General features: G+C 37.6%; 4 protein-coding genes and 1 pseudogene across 6 annotated transcripts; 3 read left to right on the top strand and 2 right to left on the bottom strand.

The window, feature by feature from the left end:
- Positions 1 to 1142: 1142 nt before the first annotated feature.
- Positions 1143 to 4808, bottom strand: LOC117620665 (annotated as a pseudogene).
- Positions 4809 to 4944: 136 nt separating this feature from the next.
- Positions 4945 to 6531, top strand: LOC117622191 (60S ribosomal protein L2, mitochondrial-like). 2 transcript variants are annotated; one of them, XM_034352779.1, is made up of 2 exons: positions 4945 to 5255; positions 5744 to 6531. In XM_034352779.1, the coding sequence occupies exons 1-2, from the start codon at positions 5151 to 5153 to the stop codon at positions 6236 to 6238; spliced, it is 600 nt and encodes a 199-aa protein (XP_034208670.1). In that variant the 5' UTR covers positions 4945 to 5150; the 3' UTR covers positions 6239 to 6531. The 2 variants fall into 2 exon arrangements, with proteins under 2 accessions (XP_034208670.1, XP_034208669.1); XM_034352778.1 differs by having other exon boundaries at positions 4945 to 5262; positions 5751 to 6531.
- An 8611-nt stretch (positions 6532 to 15142) lies between these two features.
- Positions 15143 to 17977, top strand: LOC117622387 (glucosidase 2 subunit beta). 2 transcript variants are annotated; one of them, XM_034353044.1, is made up of 6 exons: positions 15143 to 15386; positions 15589 to 15702; positions 16252 to 16347; positions 16939 to 17133; positions 17212 to 17315; positions 17422 to 17977. In XM_034353044.1, exons 1-6 carry the CDS (start codon positions 15278 to 15280, stop codon positions 17443 to 17445), a joined length of 642 nt encoding a protein of 213 aa, XP_034208935.1. In that variant the 5' UTR covers positions 15143 to 15277; the 3' UTR covers positions 17446 to 17977. The 2 variants fall into 2 exon arrangements, with proteins under 2 accessions (XP_034208935.1, XP_034208934.1); XM_034353043.1 differs by having other exon boundaries at positions 17212 to 17344.
- A 1108-nt stretch (positions 17978 to 19085) lies between these two features.
- Positions 19086 to 21524, top strand: LOC117622444 (pentatricopeptide repeat-containing protein At1g06270). Its single transcript, XM_034353112.1, has 2 exons — positions 19086 to 19321; positions 20027 to 21524. Exon 2 carries the CDS (start codon positions 20097 to 20099, stop codon positions 21126 to 21128), a length of 1032 nt encoding a protein of 343 aa, XP_034209003.1. The 5' UTR covers positions 19086 to 19321; positions 20027 to 20096; the 3' UTR covers positions 21129 to 21524.
- Positions 21525 to 21642: 118 nt separating this feature from the next.
- On the bottom strand, positions 21643 to 23301 carry LOC117621725 (zingipain-2). Its single transcript, XM_034352276.1, has 2 exons — positions 22860 to 23301; positions 21643 to 22380 (listed from the first exon to the last, which is right to left on the bottom strand). Exons 1-2 carry the CDS (start codon positions 23299 to 23301, stop codon positions 21791 to 21793), a joined length of 1032 nt encoding a protein of 343 aa, XP_034208167.1. The 3' UTR covers positions 21643 to 21790.
- Positions 23302 to 26069: the final 2768 nt, after the last annotated feature.

The raw sequence follows: 26069 nt of genomic DNA, 5'->3' as shown, positions 1-26069 counted from the left end.
ATTATTTTCTTTTGTTGTGTGCGGCTGCTTCGAACTAAGTTCATGTTGCTTTATATAGGAACAAAAATTAAAATCCCAATCCTTTTTTATTTGAGTAAAAGTCTACTTCTTATTTGATAAAGAAAATTTTTTGAAACTTTATTTGATTGGCTGCTTTAATTTTTTTTATTAATATATTGATGAAAATTAGATTCCACTTTTTAAAAATCAAAGCTGGCATGTGGACAGAAACATTCACAACCTTCAGTCAAGTGGTTATTATTATATATACTTAATTTGAAAAGAGAAACACATCTTGAAGGGGCCACAAGCAAAATTGTTATGTATACTTTCTAAAATCTGTAAGAATAGAGGACCAAAAATCAAATATTATCAAAATGTGGCATAGAGTGATTGACTTCAAATAAAGTTTTTAAATAAGTTTGGCAATGTAAATTTTTTTGTTATTACATTATTGGAAAATTGGATAGTATATTTTAGTCATTGACCTTATCTAGCGAAACTGAATTTTGGCAGAGCCAATCGCCGGTCCAGTTCAGGATTTAGATTTTGGGACCAACAGTTTGACCAGCTCCATTTATTATATTTTTTGTTAAAACCTCATTAGTTGCATGTGGCATAAATCTATTGGTAATACTTAAAACTTATCATACTCCTTCCCCGCACCAGATTTTGGGGTTTTATCCGCCGCCACTCGCCCTCTCCCTCTCCCTCTCCCTCTCCCTCTCCCACCTTATCTATCCGCTACACAATTGAGATGCTCTTGTTCAAGGCATTATGGTCACTTTGCGAATCTAGAAAAAGAATTGAAAAGAGAGATATAATTTGGGAATTGCTCACCGAAAATTTCTATAACAGATGAAGCGCCTGAAGAAAACTTGGCAAACAAATGAGAATGGACCGGTTAAATGAAGCTAAATGAAGCTGGTTAAACGTATGATGCAATTGAATTACCCCATTTTCGTGTGTTTCGGTAATTCGTATGATGCAAAAGAAATACCACTTCAAATGCCATGGATGTTCTTTCTTTCTTTATGTTGCGGCCTTTCTGTATAATGTTTCGTTAATTTAAAATTGTTCATCTCTGAAACGTATGAACAAGAGATCATTTTCATCTACCTGTGACCTAAAAAAACCAACCAAAGCAAAAACAACATGGTTTATTAATGCAAACGTCTGAAGCTACATTGCACTGGTAAAGGAGCACAATCACTCGTACCAGGATTTGTTCATACTATAATTGCACTTTCACAGAAGAGAATGTTCTGCTGTGCACTTGGTTTTTACAGCAAAGAATCCTCAAGGTATGAAAATGCCAGCTGCCATAAGTCTACCCAGAGCATTCTTCATTGACAAAGCTTGTCTCTGAACAATTCTGGGACAAAGAAATACATTTTACAAAATTTGTGTGTTAATGTAAAATGCTCAGGGGAAAGAAAAAACACAAATTATCACGCCTATTATTAAATGAAACATAATTTAACCAAAAAATCTGTAAAGTCTATGAGTGCATTCTCCATTTAGGTAAACTGAAAAACAAAGATGAAGATGCAACATATATATCTAGTAAACAAGTGTCCTTAGGAGAAATCAAATTCAAAGAGGTCCTACGAATCAGATATATTAACACATTTTCAGTATTATCCTATTGGTTTCAATAAGGCTGTTGATTAAGTTCATGCAACAGATCCATTTTACCAGAAGAGGCTATTGATTAATTTCATACAACAGGTCCATTTACCAAAATAAGGCTATTGATTAATTTAATGCAAGCAAGTGTTTCACACCATATAGAAAGCTAACCCATCTCCAGATGACAACTATTTTAAATGATGAATATGAGTTAATGGAGTAGAGATCACGTCCATGGACATTGAATGCATGCACGTTGACTATGAAGAGAGAATATCTCACCTCTTCAAGGTAGCTTGTTTTCTCTGGAAAACATAATATATGAGCAGAATCAAGAAGCCCAGGACAATCTTTCCATTAGATATTACCACCCAAGCACTACCAAATTTCAGAGTGATGGTACGGAACCACCAGACACATGGTTCCAATCTTTTAGATAAATTAAAAACGGCTGGGTTCTTAGCAGTCTCTTCATTTGGAGGGTATTTGGTTTTTGGATATCTGTCCAGCACAGCTATCTCCTTCAAACATGTTGAATGAGCTTCATCCGCCAGCAAAGATGAGAAGGATCCTTGTGATGAGGTAGTGGCTTTAACAGAATGCAGTGAGTGTAATCTTCTCAGAAGTACCTAGGAAAAGACACTGAAGTGAAATGATTTCTTTTAACTTACGAATTCAATTAACTGAATATACCATTTTAAACTAAGTTAAATTCAAACAACTCAGCATTATGTCAATAATTAGAAAAAGAAAGAAGTTAAAGGACAGTCTCATATCACATGGGAAGAAAATTTCTTCAATAAGTGAGTGAGCCATAATTATTGTAGTCAATAAGGAGTACTACTCACCATACAAAGGGCACAAACATAGTAACTCCCATAAATAGGCTAATATAAAAAGTGAAAGGTCTAGCATTATTTGGACAGTTTCCAGTTCTCAAAAAAATTTAAAACCATATGATCTTTTTGCTTTGTAAAAAAATGTCACTCAATTACTGCATACGATTACCACCAGGAAATGTGTTAAGAGATTCAAATCGATGACAGCTTAGGTTTGGACCACTGAATGTATTGCGACATCCAGCGGCGTCACTACTTAACAATCAAACAAGAATAGGATATGTAACATGATTTCAACTTGTTATAAAAACACGCTCAATTTCAGGCATTAAGTTCAACCAGAAAATGTCTTGTGTACTTTCGTCTAAAGACCGTTTCAGCAGGCAGAAAAGGAGTTGCCCTTCTAACATTGTAGAGTTATTATCTTCTGAATCACAGTCACATCAGATGTAGACAACAGAGTTTTGCTAGCATGAGACTGCTATTTGTAGCACCATACCATATAGTAAACCTAACTTACACGTCAGAAAGATAATCTCAGCATGTTTTTTCCATTCAATTTCACAAAGAAAGGTCTTTTAGAAAAAACAAAACAGAAAACAAAAAAAGTTGAAATTTGTATGGACATAGAGTGAACTTAACCAATATTACCACTTCAATCTATTCTCATGGGACAGACTCAAACATACAGCATAGATTACTTACCTGTCTTCTGTCCTCGGGTAATTTAGCATTCTCGACCCAAGAGGATGCAAGGTCAACATCATTCAAATTGGTTCCCAGAAGTTTCAAAACATAGACCTCAACAACTTCTAGATACTTATCAACTCCCAAAAGAAAAGGCCCATCACATTTTTCTGAATCATCTGCATTTTCTCCTGTACCAACAAGAACATATTGTTCATTGACAAAACTCCACCTGCTAAGGAACTCTTCCAGAAATTCTTGAATACCATGAGAATGCCCTTCTGATATATAAAAGCATGCCCTGAAAACCAAATTCAGACAGAAATTTTGAAAACCACAATTTCCAATGATGCTTTCACCATATTCTTTTGTGCGTGAAAGCAATACAACAATAATGTGAATAAGGGATTTTTATTTTTTTATTTTTTTATTAATTTTTTTTTTTTTTTGTGTGCCTCAAACTTAAAGCTGATTTTAGCAGATATTTACAAATTTGGTGATCTTTTAGGTTGCATGAAAATAAGAAGACTTTTCAACCAATTAACTTTCGCACTTTTATGTGTTCTTTTATAGGATGAGTACATAAGCCAACCAACGGAACTCTTCAATCTACTAGATTTTTTTTACTTCGATATTCAATAGAAAACAATGGAAACCTCATTCAGTAAAAGAATGGAGAACTTTTCAGATTAGTTTCTTAAAGTTTTGTTGGCCTCCTTTTCAATTAAAATTAAAAATATGTCATGTTAGGACTTCAAGGGCTTTAAGAACCAATAAACACTTTTGGACAGTCTAAACATTTCCCTAAACATGGGCAGTCTAAGTCCAGCGAAGATTATTTTAACTCAGGTAGAATTTGACAATTGACATGAATAGTTGAGAGTTTAGAATCAAACAATATGAAATGGACAAACCTTCCAAATAGGCATATTAAATACTTATCAAGCAAAGAATCCGAACAAGGATAACTTGAGCCAGAGATAAGAGTACCCAGTGAGAAGAAGTTGAACAGGGATAGTAGGAACAGAGGCAAATAATAGTTTGAGGTCGTTCAGAATTTCTGATGTCCTGCATTAACCCAAATAAAGTCACATCCATGATAAATAAAATGACAGAATCTAGAGTTGGGTAAAACAGCTGGATGAATGTATGTATTCCAAAGAACACATTACTTTTGAACCACACATGAAGCCTACTAAATCATTAACTTTCATGGAAATTTATAAAAATCTCAGGCACAGTAATTTACATAAATCCCATTAAAATTGAAGCTGCAATTTCAAGAATATATAAACATACCTTCCAAGTTGTTTTGAGGATTGGACAAGCACCATACCAGCAGATTCCAACATGTCATACAATTCAAAAGGGTCTCCGGCTTCAAGGTCTTCACTATGCTTAGAAAGCCACTTCAATATGGAGGAGGCTGATGAGGCTGCCTCCTCATACAATGAACAAACAAGGTAGCTGGATATAATCACAAGAAACAAAACAAATTGGAGACAGAAAGGTAGATGATACAGTTGCATGAAATGGGTAATGAAATTAAAGCATAATTGACCTCTCAGAACGCTCAATTTCTTCTTCCCAAATTGCAGCAGGGCCGGAGCCTTTGGAACTCATCATTTTCATTTCACAGTCTTACTAAAGCCAACGGTGCACAAATCGGAATCGGTGTTGTAACTAAAAAGCCCTTTCATGCCAAGGGTATTTTCGGCATTTTGATCAATGTTGTTTAAATAAACTCTAAATAAAACCCGTTCATTTTCTCTCTCCTTCCCTCTCGTAGGCCCCGACCCTCTCTCTCTCTCTCTCTCTCTCTCTCTCTACAGCCACGACGTTTCCACTTCCCGGCTAGAAATTGCCACCGTCCGGCCACATTTCAGACGGTTTTTGCCGGGAATTCTTCTTCTCCCCCTCCTCCTAACCACCCCATCTCCAGTCCATACAACCGCCGAAAATTTTTCATAAAGGCTAGAATAAGCGGATCGAATGGCTCTGTGGAGAGCTCGAGCGGTTTCTTCGACCTTGTTCAATAGGCTCCTCGGCGGCCACTTCAACGCCATCAGCAGCACCACCACTACCTGTCGCACTCTCTCCACCGGTATTTCGTCATATTTCTTCATTATATCTTCCTTAACCAGAAAAACAACTCCTTGTGTTCTTTTTGTTTATCGTACAGTTCGAAAAATCATATGCAGCTCGATTTAAATTAGCTGATTGGAGCTGTTAAAATTCGTCAGTATATAATTTTACTTTTGCTTCGAACACGAGGACAAGATTTAAGCCAAATTGCCGTTTGATTGCTCTGAAATGTAGCAGCAAATAAAAATGAGGATTTTAATTTTAATTATTTATTTTTTGGGGAAATACGAGGGGGCAAAAACTCTAATTCTTTTAGCCATTGTTGCTGTATTAAGCTTACCCAAAAAATCGTTTTTATGCCTGAATGAATATGGGAGCACCCGTCTGCTGACTTGAGTTAATTTTTGACCAAGAGGAGATTATAAATGAATTCTTGAACTAAGCTGTATTTTCATGACCTTGTTGCTGCCAAAATGAATCTTACTGATATTGTTACACTTTCCACGGATGTAGGTGGGGCAAGTAATCAGTTGTTTCACTATGATGTCAATTCACAATTTGGAAGGTGCATGCCGCTTGCCGATATGCACATTCAAGCCAAAATACACAGCATTGAGATGCACCCAGGTCAAGGTGGCAAGTTAGTTCGAGCACCAGGCACTTATGCAAAGATTTTGAAAGAACCCACTTCAAGGTGTCTAGTGAGACTGCCTTCGGGTGTTGAAAAGTGGATTGATTCTAAGTGCCGGGCCACGATTGGTACAGTCCCCAGTGAAGGAAATAAGCCTAAGAAGCTCTACAAGGCTGGGCAAAACCGGTGGTTAGGCCGCAGACCGACAGTTCGAGGAGTGGCAATGAATCCAGTAGATCATCCTCATGGTGGAGGCGAGGGTAAGAGCAAGAGTAGTGGTTCTCATGGAAAGGGTTCTCGAACACCTTGGGGCAAGCCTACAAAGGGTGGGTACAAGACTGGTCCCAACAAGCGTAGAAAATAGTGTTCTATCATTTTCTTTGCTTTGACACTGCTGTGGAGTTTAGCTTTTTGATGAGTTCGGATGGCAATAAAAGTCGCACTTAGATGTTACTCGTCATAAAATATTCGAGGTTCGTATAAATTTTTCCCATGTCAAGTTTCTGTAAGTGTTTGTTGTTGGATGAAGCTGTGTAAGTTGCTTATTAGTTATTTCAACTGTGTGTAAGTTGCTTATTAGTTGTTTCAACTGTGACTATCTTTTCATACATGCATTTATTACCTTAAGTATTTAGTATCAAGTATGTTTAGTGTTGATTAACTGAATCAATTTGAGCTTGCATTTGCTACAATTTACCAAGGTACTGATTTGATCATGGAGATGACATTCGTAGTTCTTTCCCTTGCGTCTGTTTTTGCAAAATCTTATTCTGTATAATATAGGAAATTGATGATAAAATTGGATGTTGATGTTCAACCTGTTATTTTGTTTTATTTTTATGTTTTGAACTTCCTAAGATGCATAAATCATGTCTTCAGAGATATCACAGATGTTTAGTTTAGTTTTTAATGTAGGCTAATGACGACCTGCTTGAGAAGTATTAGGCATGAACGCATCAAGAAATGTGATGTGTTTGGAAATCATTGGCCTTTTTTGAATTTTTTGAGGGGTTGTAGCGAAGGGACTTTTGTGATGAGAAACACTTTAACTTGAACAATTAGAATGAAAATACACCTGAACTTGAGCAATTAGAATGAAAATACACCTTATTTGATCACTCATGGTGAAATTCACCTCATTTAATTACGCATGGTGAAAGTTTACCCATGTGTCCATAGTAATGTTTCCTAAGTCGTCAAAATGCAGTGTGTGCGCCTGCAGATGTGCCTGCCTACCCACACTGAGTAGATTATATACAGAGTTGTTAGAGGAAGAGCTCTCCTGCAGCAAGAGTTTTTTCGCAAAACATAATGAACTCCCCCTTTTTGCTAATGCTCACCCATGAGGAGACTTGAAATTATGCTTCATAACAGCAAATTGGATATCATCTTTGTCTAATCAAATAAGGTTTAATTCACTTGATCGATCTTATTTTTATAGATAAATTGACATTCGAATGGTGGTTGTTTGAAATATAAAAATGGAATTTGAGAACAGAGCAGCCAATCAACAATCAAATTCATCTTAATAATAAGTAATCAGAATTAGGCACTAAAAGTTCATTTAAAAAGAATTAGGCACTAAAATATTGTTGATTCTTAGCCTTATATATTCGCTGGTTGATCTTGTTATAAAAAGGAAATCCCTTGCCATCCGTTTGAAGGAGGGAAAATAACTTGGAGTGAGCATTCAACTATATCCTCGTGTTGGATCAACGTTCAAAAGATAAACCTTGTGCATATGCATCTCTCATCACATGATACTCGAACATGGAGAGCAAGAGAGAGCTGTAGGCCAGAAGTATTGAACCAAAAACATCCCCTTTTATTATTGAAGGATTCTTATTTCGGGTACACCCTTTGAGCCCACTATGAATTGTATTTCAACAATTTGAATGGTTTGTTTTTCTAGTTTTCATTCATAGATATCTTCACATAAAATTAGACAAATTGAACATCATTAAGGCATCTGATTGTGACCAACAAAATACATGAACATGGTGCTTCAAGAAAACACTAAAAGAACAACTATTAATTTAGTTGTCAAATGGATTCAGATTCAAGTGAATTTTTTTTTTCCTTGGAGAGATGATCTTTAAATGAATGCCTAAAAGATGGATGGTTTGGATTATTGAAATACAATGTGAGTAGGCCCTACAAATGTGTTTTGCTTATTTGAGGAATCCCTTAACTGAATATATTATATATATATATAAAAGCTTATTTACAGTAGTGCCTCCTGGCAATATGGTCAAATCTAACGTTGCCTCTCGGAAGTTAAAGTGATCCACCTTGCCACCTTGACATATGTTTTACGTTTCACTTTGCCCCTATCATTAACTCCAATCAAAAGTCTGTTAAAATTGCTGAATGGCAGAGGTATTTGGGTAATTTCATACACGTGGGCCTTTTACCTACTAATATAAGTAGGTGATGTGGCAAAGTGGAGCCTACCTCTAGCATGTAAACAATTAATAAATAAAAAAGAAATTTTAAAAAAGAGAAAACCTAACAAAGGTGAAGGGACACCAGTGATGTCTTTCAAAAACCTTTTTGTGTAAGGGCTCGTCAAATTGATATGTGTTTAGTTCTAGTAGCAGAGGTGCTTACTCTATTAGAAGGCCTTCATCAATGTCTTGTTACTAAATGCTTTAAGAATGAGCTAATGGAAGGTAATGCTTGAGAAAAATTTCGCATGGGGAATATTCACACGTTGATTCCTTCTCTCTTCCCCTCAATTCCTACAAAAAAGACACGAGCAAATAGACTACACCGGGGGGTGTTGGCCAAAGTAACGGAAAGGATGGAGGTTTTCTCCCATGGGGAGAGCCGGGTGGCTAGAGCCGTGTGTGTTTTGGCGCTTAACTGTGAAGGAGAAAGAGAAAAAGTGGTGTGAGGGAGAGAGAGGTTTTGCTAGGGTTTCAGAATCTTACCTCAAGTGTGTAGTGTAGCCATGTATTTATAGAGCTCCTTGTATGTTAGGGTTTGAAGAATAATCCTTATTTTAATTAGGATTATTCTTCCCCAAAAAGATGATAGGAATTAATTAAAGAGATTTGTTGGAAATTGACTCCTTGAATAATGGAGATATTCCTATCTTAAATCAAGGATAATTTCCTAATCATTTGACCTAAGGAATATTCCTTTTTTTACGTGTCATCTTCTTATTGGTTGCTGAAATATATGTTCCCACAAATGCCCCCCAACTTCTGCATAACGCTTATGAGGCATGGTGGAGATGAGAAATATTTATCGGGCTTTCCAACTATATATGGGCTTCCTTCTGTGAGTTGAGCACCTTTTATGAGTTGGGCTCCTAATTTGAGTAGGCTTTTCACTTCTTCTTGGAGTTCGTCTCCTAATTGGAATAAACTTGTGATTCTTTCTAGACCTAAGATGCCCAACCTTTATAAATACAAGGCTTCCCTTCACTCCTCTTCAAATTGCTAATTTGTTTTCTTCTACTTTCTAGTTTGTGGGAGAGATTTTGAAGAAGTGTACTTCTTTGTCAAGGAGGGGAGTCGCCGTGCACACCAAGGTAGGTCACACTTGGGTTTTTATTTTTCTTCAATTTTTTCTTGTGGTGAAGACCAGCTAACATGGGCCCTGCTGGTTGTCATCGTGACCACGTGGAGCGGCTGGCATGACAGGCTGCGACGCCTACAACGGCTGACCTCAGTTGGCTGGTTATCGTCATGACACTTCTCCTAGAGCTGCTGGAGCGACGAACCGCATGCGACAATGGCTGGCAGTTGCTGTAGCGTCCCTTTTTCAATTTTTTTTCATTAACTATGGTTGCATCGCAACCCAAGCCGGGTGGCTTGCTAGGATGGCGTGAGCCTAGCTGTGTCACGGCTCGAGCCTTGTAGGCCGACAGGTTGGTGTGGGTGCGACCAACTGCAGGACCAGCTAAGGTTGGTTGCGCCGAGATGGCGAGGTGGCTGTTGTCTTGGCAATTGCTAGCTGTTGGCGGCAGTGATTGTTTTTTGTTGTTACAATAATTGATCTCGATTGACCATCTTCTTTTGTTAAACTTTAGCCAGTTGGTCACTTTGCTAAGAACAACTTGAGTTATTTCTTTAATTTCAATTTGTATAGAGTTTTGTGAACTGCTTGAATGACATGCTGACGCCTTGGCTGAGCAACCGCGAGAGTTTTCCCTTTGAATTCTTGAATGTTTATCTGCATCTTCCTTAGGATGCTTTTGGACAATAGCCTACTTGGCATGCATCTCCCTTAGGACGCTTCAATGTAGTTGCCCTGCGTCTCCTTTAGGACACTTGTGGACAGTAGCATGCTTGGTCTTCGCCTCCCTTAGGACGATTCAAATGTAATTTTGTCTTGAACACTTTGTTGAATGAAAAACTCGAACTTATATTGATGTTTGTTGTGATTACATTGCTTTATTGAATGGAAATAAATGGATGAACAGAAGAAGAAGAAAAAAACTAGAAGTTTCTTTCCTTCAACTACAGTGGAGACGATTTGGTCGCCTGCTAGGGTCCGAGTTGGAAAGCGGAGGCTTCACGGGTAGTACCTTTGGAGGTGATGAGCATTCAGATGTCTTGGAATTTCTTTTCCCTTCAGGGTGTCAAGTGTATAGGTCTCACCACTTCCAGATTGGCTGACCATGTCTGGACCTTCCCCACTGAGTTTCATCTTCTTTGATCATTACCTTTGCACGGGCCCAGCCCAACCACAACCTAGTTCAATGTGGACTTGGGCTTTGGGTTAGGCCAGGATCAATGGTTTTGATAATGGGCTAGCACGATACTGCCCGATTAATTAAATGAGTCGGCTTGGCACGGCCCCAATAACATAGTGGCATGCCGACTTGGTTCGTTTGATACCTCTAGTCATAATCAACAATTGAACTCTCTCAAGAGACTCAATGTCTTCAACAACTTGAATATCTCAAGATTGAAATACTTTGCTTTCTCTTTGAAATTTTCAATTGACAACTCCTCAGGAATTTCTTTATTTTTTTTGCTCTGCCTTCTTCTTTGCTTAGTATGATTCCAAGTCTGAATAGAAAAATCTTCAGACTTTGTGTTGTCATTTACTTTTGCTCTTTATTTCAAGTTGTCTGAATAGAGAAATCTTCAGACTTTATGTAATAACCCAAAACAAAATATCAAGAAAATAACAAAATATCTAAAAAGTATGATTAATATCTTCTAGCAAAAAGACAATTTTGCCCTCGCATTATTTAATAGGAAAAAAGTTGACTTTTTGATCGGGAAAGAATTTGGTAATTCCGCTTACGCCGTTCGTAGAGCACGGCGAAACGAGTCCGTAGACACGGAGTAGACTCGAAGCGGAGTTGTAACGAAGAAAATATGCTCAAAATACCGCGAAGGGCAAAACGGTAATTTGGGAAAAAGGCAGATTTTTATCTCTTCTCTCTCCTCTCCCCCGTCAGTTTCTCTCTCCTCTCCTCTCTCTCCTCCCACGCGCAATCTCCCTCGACCTCCGCCCGTTCTCGGCGTCGGCCCGGCCACCATAGGCCGAGCTGATCTCCGCCGTGGGTACCGTTGGAACCGCCACTCACTCGCCGATCTTTCCCAACCGGTCTCAGCCATGGCACCGCTCGGAGTTCGCCTGAAACTGGCGAAAACCGCCGGTTTCCAGTCGAAACTTCTCTCCTCTCGATCTCCTTTGTTTCTCCACCAAATCGTTCGAGTAAGGTATGGATTCTCACCTATTTTTCGTGTTCTAACTGATGGATGTATGGGTTTCGATCGATTTTGGCTCTAGAATGTTCAATTTTCGACTTGAAATTTGGCCGAAACTTCGGCCACCGTGATCGGCTGTTTTCGGTCACTTTTTGAGGTATGTCCAAGAACAAAAGTGACTCCAAATGGGGTGTTTTACCTAGGATAGGAGTTTGGAGTCTTGGTTCCGAGATTTTTCGACCACCCAAAATCGCTTTGGACACCCAAATCTGCCCGCGCGTGTGGCGGCGCGTGGGCGAGGGTGGTGAAGTAATTCTGTGTAGTTTTGTGATCCTCGTGTCGTCATGAGTGCGTAGGATTTCGCGGATCTCGATTCGGAGTCCGTTTGAGCCCCGAACGGATTTTCCATATCGCGCGATCCTTGGGTGCAGTGTCGTCAAATCGTTGGATCGCACTGAATTTTGGATATGTCGTACTACATGATTCCAGGATCGTGTAGGATTCGACGGATTGCGAATCGGAGTCCCGGATACTCCGAAATCGCGAACCCTGGGGCTAGGGTTTGGATTTTAAGCGATAACGCGATTTTGGCCAATCCGACCGTCCGTTTCGGACCAAACTCGCGGAACATGGTTCCTTCTCTATGAGGAACCTTCAGAGAAGTCCAGATTGGCCATTGGAGACCGTGGACCCACGGGGTCCAGGATCGGCCGACCCTGCAACTTATCGCTTAGTGAGGCTTCGGGTCTCTTAAGACCGTTCTAAGTATCTAAAGGGCTAGTGTGGGCACAGGAGTAATTTGAAACGAGTGCACGTATCTCTAGGAGCCGGGGGCAGGGTGTTTAATTTAAATTCTTTTTATTGAACAGTTTATTAATTTACTACTCATGGATAATCAGGCACCAGAGGTCCAGTCGACCCACAGGAGGGACCTTCGAAGGGTCCAGCTAGCTCGGACCATCAGTGAGTGGACTTTCTTTCATGAATGATTTTATATAAATAAGTTATATAGATGATTTCTATAAATAAGATTTCATAAGTGATTTTATATTGATTTTATATAAATAAGTTTTTATAAATGAGTTCATCTGAATAAATTTCAGTATCTGATCTTGCATAAGTGTTATTACATGTTTTCCGAGCATGAAATGTAGCGTAAAACATCCTTATTTTTATATTACTCAGTTGAGCAGTAAATTTGAGACTTGTGATACAGAAATGGCAGCTTATCTCAGATTTATCAGATTACAGAGACTTATCAGGTTTTTCTAGAATAGTTGTTTAAAACCACCGTGTACCCGCCTTTTTATTTGGTGATTACCCTCAGACGGACCGATGTCTACGGACATCCAGTCTGTTTACAGTTCAGTCAGTGCACTTGACTTTGCCTCACGAGTTTCGGGGACGCTCGGACCGTGAGTGCCAGGATTTGCGGCTCGGCAGACTTGGTGTCCCGAGACCTGCCAGGATTGCGGCTCAGCTGACTCTGTGTCCCCGAGACCTGCCAGGATTGCGGATCAGGCTGACTACGGTCCCCTGTATCTTGCCAGAGCGGCTCGAGTAGACTTGGTGTCATCGAGACCTGCCGGCGGATCAGGCTGATCATAGTCCCCTGATTTCGCCAGTTTGCGGCTCGGGTAGACTGCGTGACGCCCAAGACCTGCCAGGGGAATTGACGGATATGACAGGGGTACAAATAGGTGGTATTTTTCAAAGGATTTTGAGCTTTCTTTTATCCAATTATGACTTTCAGTTATTTTATACCTGTTTCTTTGATATTCGCGCATTTATATCATTATATATTGGTTCGGTTATACGAGTATATTCATCAATATGTTTTTACATGCTTATTTAAATACCTTGCATTGAAATATAAACAAACCATTGATTTATATCCTTACTTATTTTTAAATGGGGGTTATTATGGTTATAAATTGTTTTCAAGAACATTATTTTTGTCCACTCACATTTTCAACCTGTTTTTCGCCCCCAGGCCGTAGAAGTACGCAGGATCCACCATCGGGCCATTCCTAGCTTCCGCGCCACCAAATCAGGTAGAGTTTTGTGGAAAAACCCTTGAAACCCTGTAAACTTTAGAAAATGCTCTGATATCTCGTTTTAGTGGAAAACTGGAGCTGGTGAATACTTGGTTATTCTATTCTGGCAGTTGGTGTGGATATTTATGATTGTTTGACAGGTGGAAAAATTTGGGTTTGGTCAAAATACAGGGGAGATTCTGCCGAATTTTCGGCAGAATTCCAAAGAAAGTTTTCCTAGTAACTGTAGCAGGAGGGGTAAAATGGTCTTTTGTGCCCGACAGTTGCCAGATGTCGGACACGCACAGGGCTTGGTTCGAATTCCAAAGCGGAATTAGAATCGGGTCCTGTCACTTTATATTAATGTTCATGTATTGCTCTTGGTCTAATGTTTTATGAAATCTTCATATAAATATCTATCATTTTCATTTCTGCTTTTTATTTTCTACTGGTTCCTATCTTTCGCACTAGAAGAATATTGAAGTCTTCTTCATTGAGGCATAGAGAAGAACATATATTTGGCTAGTTCTGGAGCCAATTTAAATCAACTCAATATTAGTGTTCGTGCGGATGAAAATTTCGGGGTAAACAAATAGTGTGTATAAAATTGGAAATAATTTTGCTCACCATTTTAACCTATTAGGCCATCTTCAACCATGGGAGGCAAAACCTAAAATTTGGGATTTTTAGTCCAAAACCTTCTCCAACCCATATATTTGGAGGGGGGAATTTGAGTTGACTGAAAAATGGGGTGGAATTTGGCCCCAGATTCTAGTACAGGAAGAATTNTTGTGAGGCCCAATTCACAACAAACAAGAGCCACGTGGGACCTCATTTGAAGCAAATGATGGGTTGTTGCCCACTACCCCAAGTTGTTGGCCACGTGTCAAAGCCTAGGCAACTTAAAAATTGCACTTCAATGGCTGCATTTCAAATGGGTTTCTTTCAATATTATTTTTTTTTCAAACCTAAAGGCTAGAAATCAACGGCTGATATTAAATTTTGGCTGGATCAACGGGAAAAAAAAAAAAAAATTTCCAACAGTTGAAATTTAAATTTAAAGATAAAAATAAGTAAATATATTATTCTAAGTTGGATGCAACCTCAAAACATATCCTAAACTATATAAATATCCATCAATTTGTTAATAAAATTATGTTAGTGAAATTTCAAAAAATTTATGTCAAGATGTTCAAAAAAATAAATCACAGAGCAATATGCAAAAAGTAACTAAAAAAAAAGGATTATATTATTCTTTAACAATTTGAGTCTTAAAAAATACATGAATAGTTGTATTTTGGAGGGTGAAATTTTGGGTTTGAGTCCTCTAGGGTTGGAGGTGGCCTTATCACCATCATTCTTAATACTTAATATGTGTTCACATGTATAATTATTGTTAACTTTTTATTTTGTATTTATAGAAATATGATTATATATGTAAACATATGTTAAGGGTTGAAAAAGATGATGAGGATAACTCCTAAAAATGCTTTCGTATAAATTGCTCTCGTATAAAATTATAGACACCTTAACCCAAAAAATGCTCTCGTATAAGAGTAGGGACTGCGTTTCATTGACCTTGACTTTCACAGGGGAAGGGACTTTCATTTTGGAAGTCTGTGTTTCAGTTTCAGCACAACAAGAAGTTTTCCTTCCTTTTCCATCTTCCTCAAGTGAAGGAGACCCCAACTCATGGATGCGAGTTTCATACCTCTACTCATCGCCTGTTTACTTCTGGCCTCGTCCTTCACCATTGTTCACTCTCTCTCCAAACCACCTCTTCTTGGAGTTCATCCACTCGGTAATTCTCTCTCTCTCTCTCTCTCTCTCTCTCTCTCTCTCTCTCTCTCTGTTACTCTGTGCACAAAACAAGCAGAAAATTTGAGATGGGTCTCTTTATCCCAATAGTAAGTGGGTCTGGAGAGCCATTTGAGACATACCCAGATGCTCGTTTATCATTTTCTTCTTAAAGAATTGAATTGAAATGGTTTCTGTGGATGCAGATGAGCAGTACTTTGCTTCAGAGGTGATCAAGTGCAAGGACAACTCCAAGTCCTTCAGCAGAGATCGCCTCAATGACAATTTCTGTGATTGTGTTGACGGAACCGACGAGCCTGGTATGGTTACTCTTTTCGTGTTTTAATCTGTGCAGCCATTAATATATTACTTTCGGTTCTTCTGATGTACAAGTTTTTGAGTTTGTTTATTTTCTTTCTTTTCATAATATCTGTTGCACATGTTTCAATTTTTGTTTAGGTTTTTAATGTCATATTACTTACTGCCTATTGGGTCGCTTTGAATGTCCTGAACTCACGTCACTTGGATTAGTTGTTAGCCATTGAATTTGATTTCATGTTTTCTTGGAACCATTTGCATATAAGTTTCTGAATTGGCTTTCTTTATTTTGTTTTTTAAAATGTGAATCATAAAATCATCAAATTCGTATGATTTATTTGTGTAGAAGCAGATGCATCCAGCTTCCATTTTGACAGTAAGCGAGTCGAGTCCAACCTTGAGTGATTAGTGATAATGCTTAACTTCTACCTTACTTGGGTTTTCATATATTCTGTGTTTGCATTTGCTGAGGTTTTACCCTGGATGTTTTAGTTTTTCAGATCCCCCTGTTTGTGTCTTGGTGATTCAATTGGGCTTCTTTGTATTTTCAGGAACTTCCGCTTGTCCTGCAGGCAAATTTTATTGTAGAAATATAGGAAGTACACCACAATTCCTATTTTCATCTCGAGTTAACGATCATTTTTGTGGTAAGTATCATCTGTATTATTACCTCTTTCCTTCAATGCTCGTTCACATAACTAGTTAGGCTTTTCTTAATTAATTGTATGCTATACATGGCTCATGGAGTTAACAGCTTAATTTATACTGGGAATGTTCCCTTAAATAGGATTGAGTTGATGCCTTACTTGGTGGCTCTGTGAATGGTATTATTAGAATTTTTTACAATTGTTTTTGGATGACTAAGATGGTGTGTTTACTTGAATAACATCCATTGTGCAAGCCAGTTCAATGGAGGACCAAATCAGAAATGGATGGTGGAATTTCGTATGAAATGGCTCCTTGGTATGGCATGGCCNCATTCTTCAGTCCTATTGCTTCCTTATTAATATCAGGTCCTTGGTCTCCATTCAAGAAGTCTTGCTGGCCTAGTAGACAAATTTTTGCACTAATACGACCAGAAAATCCATGGCAATAGTCCAATTTTTCTCTAATTTTTCTGGTCTCATCATGTGTACGCTTTCTGTATATAGTCCTACTTTGTATTTTGATATATGATGCTTAAGTGTTTTCTTGTGTTGTCCACTTCCAATATCTGTTGTTATTCACCATCTTTGTAGATTGCTGTGATGGAAGCGACGAGTATGATGGTAGTGTCAATTGTCCAAACACATGCATAATGGGCGGGAATATTGAGTACAAAACTGACCATCGCTTCTCAAGAGTTGGGGGTCTAGTTAGGGATCTAGGGCATGTCGGTGCAAAACAAGCCAAAAGTGGAGTTAGTTTGGATGACCTGATTCAGAAGCTAAAAGGTATTCTCTTGTTTCTGACTATGTTTTTGTATAGCTGAAATTACATGTGAACGTTAGTTGATGTTTCTGTGTTTCCAGGTTTGAAGATATTAATAATCATACAAGTAGTTATTACTATTGTTGTCGTGGTTTTCCGGATACTCCGTCGTCGTGCCAGATCTAAAAGAAGGCGTTACCACAAAGTAATTCAACATTTGTTATTCTGCTTTTGGTAATACTATCCACGACTTCTCCAGTTATTCTTTCATCAATACCTTACAAAAATGGGATTTTGTAATATTTTCTCAGGTTTTATACCAGCATGATGGCTGATTTTCTAACGGGTTCCTCCAAGTATGTCTAAGGATTTCAATACATGAAGTTGACTTGCCTAGGAGGGTTTATTGTTCCTCAGATTTACAAAGTTTTGGGAAGCTTCACACTGATCCAAAAGCTCTATAGCAAGAGTTTACAACTGTGCATGTATTTTTTCGTCCGGCAAATGCATGCTAATGGACATGAAGCTTAACACACACTATACAAGATGCCGTAGGAGTTCCTGTCATCGATGATCGACTTGGCATAAATAAAAGTATGCTCGAGGTAGTATCTGAGCCCGTAAAATAGAAATTTTCCTAATTCAAAATCTATTCTTAGGGGCAACTCTTCTTGTTTGCCTTGAACCTTGAAAGATGTTCTATTTAGGCAACGAATGATTTACGCATAATGCTCTGTGGATAAAGATATGGAAAGTTTTGTAATGTTCTATACATAACTTGCAACAAGTCCTTCGTTTTCGTTTTCGTCTTAAAGAAGGAATGAGTCCTGGTGTTATTAAGAATCAAGAAGAATTCGTAGTTTCCCACCTTTCAGGAAGCTTGGCTGTAGAGAAAATTAGCATCAACTTTTCTAAGTATGTGAAGTTTTTGCAGTGAGGAAGGATCAAAAGTGGTTCTAAGAATACAGAGCAAATGTTGACTGCATGTCGAGGGGATTTAATAGAGAAATTGGTTTTGAAAAACATCAACCTATGCAATAAGCTTAGGATTTATTTGAGCAAATTACATATATACTAATAACTTTCTGAATATAATTTGTAGCAACTCATACCTCACTTTGTTTGAATCATATATAAAAGAAAGTGTTGTTTTACCAACTAGCTCTTGGTCTAGTGGTACGTACTTCTCTTTCCAATGTTGGAAAAGGTTCCAAGTTTGAAACTCCCAACCCCCATTGATCAATAAAAAGAAGAAAAAATATATCGTTTCATTATCTTTTTGTTAATTATTGGGTAACTTACTCAAATGGTCCTCAAACTTATACCAAATTTACATTTTGGTCCATCAATTAAATTATTCGTTAAAATTGTCCATCAACTCTATATTAATCGCTCCATTGATCCTACAGTTACATTATGTTAATGTTGCCATCAAATGTAAGGGTAAAACCATCCATAACCGTCTTATGTTCCCCAAATAGGTGATAAAGTAGTGATACATAAGTGATACAGTGGTGATAAAGGGATGATACATAGATCAAAAGTCTTATTTAGCCCCACAAATGTAGTATGTACTGCTAACATGACTAAATTTAACAAAAAATGTAACGGTAGGACCAAAGTGCCAATTAATAAAGAGTTAGTGAACCTTTTGAACGAATAATTTAGTTTAGGAACCAAAATATAAATCGAGTATAAATTTGAGGACCATTTGAGTAATTTACCCTGAATTATTTGGAGTTCATTTTCTAACTCTTAAAATCAACCAGTAACTTTTGGTCAAATAGTAATTTTTTCCACTTAGTTATGAATTCTCGATTCAACTTCTATAATTTTGAAAATAATATATATTTTTGATGAGTTCGATCACTAACTCATTAGGGTGGTTTAGTTTTCTAAACATCCTGTAGTTTGTAAATATATATAAAATAAATTTTTTTATCTAAAAAACCACGAAACAAAGTTGTTGGACTGCACCCAAAGTCCACTAGCCACGGATTTCGAACCCATTTAGAATGGGCCAGCCCTAATTCGACCCGATTTTGGGTTAAACTTCAACCTGTCTCCATACCGAAATCTTTGCCAGCATTACTAAAAGCATGAAGATCTTAATCAGAAATGAACATTGTGCGCACTCTAGCAGCATTAGAAATCATGAAGTAAGAAGACCAGCAAGTTCTTTGTAACCCATTTCCAGGCTTGGTGATGCTGGTATGCTCTGCTATTTGTCACTGAATGTTATTATTCATTGAATGCACGTTTCCTGTTTGACAATATTCCTATGAGAGAAATGGGCTTTTTTACTTTCTTTTTTTGTTCTCTTCTTTTTGTTAATCTTTGTGTAGTCAATTTTCTTAGGCTCCGTTTGGATGGAGGTATTTGAAAGGACAACGAGTGTGAAGGGCAGGTTATGTTAATGCCATATATATTATCTTGAAATAAGTTAATGTGAGTGTGTAGGTCATTTTGAAAATAGCAATGGCATTTACAGTGGTTTTAGCTTATATTGTAGTTAGCCATGGCCCATGATTGAAATAAGAGGTAAAACGTGCTTGTAGATTAGGGGAATTGCCTATGCCAATATTTTTTTGATTACTAGTGAGCAAAGCTTTCTGAGATTCATGTACTTAACAGAGTAAGATGTTGATTTACAAGTGACTTTTATATCTTAATTGGACCCAAACTCTTCAAATTCGTTCATCAATTTTATATACCAATGCTCTCTTTTCGTTATATATTGGTAATCTTCAAATCTGTGAAAAGTTGTTTGGTTCCCAGCTTTAGGTTTCATTTTGTAATCCAGATGTTAACGCTTCTATATATTTAGGTTTCATCTTCAGTACGTGAAAAGCTGACCATGTCATCGATTCTCCAGCTACCTTATGTTAACATTGTTGCAATGATCAAATTCTTCAGGTTTCCTTTTGTAATCCAGATGCTTCCAATGTCTTGCAAATGTTGATGTCTTACACTCTACAAGTACAACATGGCTATCAGAGCAGCAAAGTTTTGCAGATCCTTTCTTCCTCTACATTGTCGTCTCCTCCAATATTGTTCCATCTACTCAATCTCTTCATCACAGATGCTCCAAGAAACTATAAAAAATGCGGTTGAAGCCAAAACCTACCAGAAAATTCCCTATCTTCTCAAATCCTCTGCTCAAGCTTGCCAAAACCCAAATCCTTTCTCATTCCTTTCAACCTTTCCCCACAACCTTAGAACGCAAGTGGTTGATGAAATTTTGCAGTCTTTCATCCCTCTAAGACCTCGCTCTCGGGCTCAGATTGCCTATTCCTACCTCCTGTCCTTTACATTGCAATGCTCCAATCCCTTCCCTCTTGCTCTTGCCATCCTCCAACGAACTCTTCGCTCTGGTTGCATTCCTGTCCCCCAAACCCTTCTTCTCCTCTCTTCTGCTTGGCTGAACTGCCGGAATGAATCTCACTCTGTCTCTAAGATCCTATTAGAAATGCAGTCAATTGGATATCATCCGGACTGTGGTACATGCAACTACCTTATATCATCTTTGTGTTCTGTTGATCAGTTGAATGAGGCAGTGAAAGTCTTAAAGGAAATGAGTAGGGCAGGATGTGTTCCTGATTTGGAGAGTTTTGACACGGTAATTGGTGCAATGTGTACTGTCAGAAGAACAGCTGAGGCAATAGATATGATTAAGCAAATGGTAGAGAAAGTTGGGTTGACACCAAGGCAGGGGACGATTGCAAAAGTGGCAGCAGCATTGCGAGCAAACAGAGATATATGGAGAGCAGTTGAGATGATTGAGTTCTTAGAGAGGGATGGCTACCCTGTCGGCTTTGAGAGCTATGAGTTGGTGGTTAATGGGTGCTTGGATTGTGGTGAGTATATTTTGGCCGGGAAAGTGGTGATGGGGATGACAGAGAGAGGTTTTATACCTTATATTAGGACCAGGCAGAAGGTTGTTGAGAGGTTGGCTGGTGCTGGTGAATGGAAGCTGGCTTGTTCTGTGAGGCAAAGATTTGGAGAGTTGAGGTCTTAGCTCCTTGTATTTATTCTTTGGGTCCATGGATTGGAGTTCTTTGCATAGAAGGGAGCTGGTACTCAGACCATTGCCTATGTCGCACAGAAGAGCTGGCTTGTTCAATGTTGCTTTGTTCTGCAGTTCAGCTTCTTAAAAGTCTGTTGTAATTTGATGGTAAATTCATGGTGGTTAATTCTCCATACAAAGGCCAAATAGTGTTTGAGATGAAAAATTACTTCTTACAACTGAACAAATTTGCGTGTTTAAACTTTTCTGGACCCAAATGTAACAGAATTTTAAATTAGCACTATAAATGTAAACAATTATCAACAAAATTTAAATAATTTATTTTTAGTTAGAGAGAATGAAGGTGGGATTGACAGAATGAGAAATGCTCTTCCTTTTCCATTGAAACGAAGTTTCTAATACAACGATTTTGCTAACATCTTCAATAGTAGTTCTCTTCTCCTTTTGAAATGACCTATGTTTTGGGTGGCCTTTGTTGTTCCCTTTTTTTTTAGTTTCCCTCTTTCCTTTGTATAAACCTTACTTGTTATTTATTGGAATTCCACACTTGCATAGTTTACCTTGATTTTACATGAAATTACTACATAAAAGGAACTTGTTTAGCTACCTTTCTATTGTACTTCTAGAAAAGGTTAATTTCCCATCAACACTGCTCAACCCTTAACAGGGTAGCTAGCCTGCATGGCAATGCCACAGGTACCTTTCTTATCAACCGAATCACGTGTCATTCTTATATAACCAGATTCACCCCAGTCAGGACCCCAAGAATTCTTTACAATCCAGTACTTTTTACCACTATCTTCCCCATAGCCGACTGCTGTGACCCCGTGGTTGAGATTCTTTCCACATTGGCCAGTGAAGATACCTGAAGAATAGAATTGAAAAGCATAACCGGCAGCGTCAACTGCAACAGAGACAGGTTGGTGTGCAACTGCAGCTTGGAGGCTTTTCTCACTATTGGCAGGTATGCTTTCATAGCCACTTATATTAACAGCACGGTTTTTCAAACTATCTTCATCACATATGCCATCTGATCCTTTGTAAGGATAATCCTTTTCGGTGGAGAGTCCGTTATCTTTTATGAAACTAAACGCTTTTTCCATGTATCCACCATTGCAGCCTTCATTCCCAGTTTTGACATCGCAGTCCACAAGCTCTTGTTCTGATAGCGACACCAATTTTCCAGTTTTGATTTGGTTAATGCCTTCCACAGCTGCTACCGCAGAAAATGCCCAACAACTTCCTGTGTATTGAAAGTGTAATACTATGAGAGGTTGCTACTTAATCTGCAATATTTCCTATTCAGCAAGTGGAACAACAAGGACATGTAAGTAATACCTACAAACCCAATTTTTAATAATTGTGTGTATATCATAAAGCCAAAATTGAATTTAAGGCTTGGGCGTCTTGGTGTTTACTTGGAATGTGATAGAATATACATTTTCATGGTTGAGTAATTCTAAATAAGTTTGAACCTAAATCTAGAAAAGTACATATTTACCCTGTCTTTTTGGTTGTGTGAAGAAAGCTCAGGGATGTGTCTAAAATCAAGAAATCATATTTCCACATGTAGCATATAATAACTAATCCATCTTCTAGTGGAAAATTATTATAAGTCAAAACTGAATTAAAAAAACCATAGCAAACATCTAGTTCAGGAGCGCAATAAAGGAGAGAAAAATAATGAGCATCTATTTTTTGAATGCCTATTTCAATTTATACCACACTGGCCTTGATTCTTGATTGGAGTTACTGCACCATTCTTTCTCCAATCCACTGCAGTCGGAAGTTCCTCATCCTTGTCATAACTGAACTTTGTTTTTGGATTACTCCTAGTTTGGAAACCCATGAAGGTGTTTGTAAACTCTAAGTTTGTGATATCTGCAAATTTGTTGTCAGTGAGTTTGTATGATAGATTTTGAGAATTTACGAAATCAACAAACTCGATGTTGGATTTGTAAACCCCAAAACGGTATGCCGCTTCCTCTCTATTTTTATATATCCGGCCATATTTTTGCAGCCACCTTTCGTACCTCTCCTTCATAGCTTTCGGGTCTGTCCTTAGAGGTTTGTACGTTTCGGAACATGCTGTAGATGATATACAGAAAATCCAAACCATTAAAAATGTTAAGCTAGCACGCGTCAACACCATAGATGTCTCCATGGCTCCCTTTGGAATGCTGGTGAAGAATGGGACTATCTTATACCTAAGATGTTTGCTTGTAGATATTCTCAAGTGCAATCTGGATTTCAAGTTTGCATTTTCTAGGTATTTTAGTTCCGGCCTTGTTTATACCACTACTACTCAAGGTAGTTTAGAAGCATTGTTTTTGTTCACGTCTTTGGTGCTTATGAATTTGTTAAGGAAAGTTTGTTACATTGTAGTGATGTGTTAAATATGCAAACCTACGGACTGAATGTTGCTATTTTGTACTATTTCTGCTGACCATCTAATGTATCATTTCTTTAATCAAGATCGTTCTCTGTTAGACAAATGGCACATTAGATAGCGATCGAGTTGAGATGATACAAATAGTTTTATTGTTAACGGTGTTAATACTCATATTGTGCACCAAACCAATATTCTGTCCAAAACAACAAAAGTTGTCCCAAGGAGATTCATGTACGAGTGGAGTTAACAAGTGATTAAGCTAAGGTTCACGCAAAAGCTGTGATCATGCTAAATCTCCCAAAAAGTAAGGAATTGTGTGACGACATGATGTTTGAATGAGAACTTGTGGTGTGTTTTCTATCTGAAAAAGTGTAGGTAATATAAATTATTTTCCAAGTAATATAGAACAAAGTAATTACACCCTAGTTGTGACACTGTTCTTTGAGATTGTGTGCCAGTCTGTCAGAGGTAGATGGATGGGCATGAAGTGTTATACAAAGATGGGGGTGTTTTTCTTTAACCAATATGGGATGGATTTCAACTTGAAACTTGTTTTAACGTAGATTCAAAGAAGAAATACGACTAGATTAAGAACTAGTTGGTTGCAGGATGGTGATTTTGTTGTTATCGTGTTTTGTAACTTCAGGTTTAGCTTGTCAATTGGTTGTAGATTTGTACATTTGTAAAATGAAAACTGAATTGGAGATTCACAGATAGTTTTAAAATTTGTATATTGTTGAATAAGCCAGCCAAACTAGCATATCTGCCCTCTCAAGCGCCAAAAAACTCCAACCAGTGTACAGCGCTCATGAGGCGAGCCTTTCTGGGAGGGTGGCTTACACATGCCACCAGAGAATTTCACCGAAAAATGTACGCCTTTCTGCGAGGCGGCTTCCACATGCCACACGGAACATTTCACCGAAAAGGCTTAGCGAGGCGCAGTCAAGGTAATCAAGACAGAACAGAATTCTTACACCTCAACGTGGTGGTGAGGCTTACGCCGTACACGACGGTGTATAAAACGCTTCACTTTATGCCTTGTGATCTGTTTTCATAAGGAGGGTAGCAAATTTCTTCTATACCTCAAGCACTTATGATCTGTTTTTAACAACCAATACTCCAACAATCATGTATAAATTGATAATTGTATATCCCAAATCAAAGAAGGTTTCATCAAGGAGGGTAGCAAATTTCTTCTATACACACGAGCTTTAGAAAGTCAAAAGTCCGAAGCCAAACAAACCTTATTGCAAGATAATCTATAATTTTTAGATTTCTTCTATATACACATGAGCTTTAGGAAGGAAGAGATATCAATCAACCCAAAGTATGTTTCAAACATATATGTGCACTGTATAATTTTATTTTTTTTCCTCTGACCAGGCTTTTATCTATAATAAGAGGCTACTCTTGATAATTTATATCTAATGCATAAACAAGATAAATACTTGTAACAATTCAATCATTTCCTTTTTCTTTTTTGACTTCCAGATTGTTGTTTTTTCATAAATCATTACTACTTGAAATCAGAAATAGTATAAAGAAATCCAATGAAATTTTAATACTTCAAATAATAAACAAAGAACAACATAATGTAGAATTTGAGAAATCCCCCTCCACAACAACAAACTTAAAACTTCCAAATTTGCAATCAGCTAGAGCTTAAAAGAGTTGAAACAACCCATGTTACTTTTTTTTAAATAAAAAAATATTAAAACAATATATAATAAATATAATATACGTCTTTATAAATAAAAATAAAAATAAAAATAAATTTGGGCCCCTGGACAATGGCTGCCCCTGTTCAGGGCCGACACTGTTATCATTGATGTGTGAACATCCAAAGAGAGTGTTGTAAATGTTATTATATTGATGCCATTCAATTACATTTAATATTTATTATATTGAAAATGTATTTATTTAAGATAAATCATCTTAGTAATATGCTTAGGGTTCTATTTGATATATATATTTTTATATATAACTAGAGACTTGATGACCTATTTAGTCACTTGGTTACATATAAAATAAGAATTTAATAATAAAAAATAAAAATAAAAATAAAAACACTCTCTAAATTCCTTCAAACATTTCTCTCTTACTTATTTTGTTTCTATAACAATAGTAAATAATTTGAAGTATATATGAAAAGTTATTGGGAGTTGTCAGTGATTAGAAAGAAATACAATTGGGTGAGTATATATTGGAAAGTATGAACAGAACTCTTGCCCAATCATGTCATGTGCAATATGATCCATCTCACCTGCCATTGCAAGGATCACTCACTTTTGCACTTAAATACTTTGGCAAAGTCATTGTCCATGAAACGTGCATAGTGAACAGAAGCTAGCAAGATTGTATGGGAAACCCATTGTCACATTGCAACAAGCCCCCACAGATATGCCGATGATTTATACACCTGGCATGTTTACCTGACAACGCTCAGTACTTATTGAATCTATGAGGCCAAGAGGAGATCATACATCCCCTCACGTTCCCACTTTCCTACAAAAGGTTTAGTGAAGTACTGTATATAAAAC

Source organism: Prunus dulcis, chromosome 3 (assembly GCF_902201215.1).
Source record: "Prunus dulcis chromosome 3, ALMONDv2, whole genome shotgun sequence".
NCBI lineage: Eukaryota > Viridiplantae > Streptophyta > Magnoliopsida > Rosales > Rosaceae > Prunus > Prunus dulcis.
This window is presented reverse-complemented; position numbering and strand designations above follow the sequence as displayed.

Bases quoted from the DNA above. Each gene is read 5' to 3' on its own strand.
- LOC117621725 (XM_034352276.1), bottom strand. From the start codon at position 23,301: ATGGAGACATCTATGGTGTTGACGCGTGCTAGCTTAACATTTTTAATG. The intron at 22,381-22,859 runs GTATAAATTGAA...TTCAATACACAG, and splicing joins CAAGAATCAAGGCCAGTGTG to GAAGTTGTTGGGCATTTTCT.
- LOC117622387 (XM_034353043.1), top strand. From the start codon at position 15,278: ATGGATGCGAGTTTCATACCTCTACTCATCGCCTGTTTACTTCTGGCC. The intron at 17,134-17,211 runs GTATTCTCTTGT...CTGTGTTTCCAG, and splicing joins CCTGATTCAGAAGCTAAAAG to GTTTGAAGATATTAATAATC. The intron at 17,345-17,421 runs GTAATACTATCC...ATATTTTCTCAG, and splicing joins CATTTGTTATTCTGCTTTTG to GTTTTATACCAGCATGATGG.
- LOC117622191 (XM_034352779.1), top strand. From the start codon at position 5,151: ATGGCTCTGTGGAGAGCTCGAGCGGTTTCTTCGACCTTGTTCAATAGG. The intron at 5,256-5,743 runs TCCACCGGTATT...ATTGTTACACTT, and splicing joins CCACTACCTGTCGCACTCTC to TCCACGGATGTAGGTGGGGC.
- LOC117622444 (XM_034353112.1), top strand. From the start codon at position 20,097: ATGGCTATCAGAGCAGCAAAGTTTTGCAGATCCTTTCTTCCTCTACAT.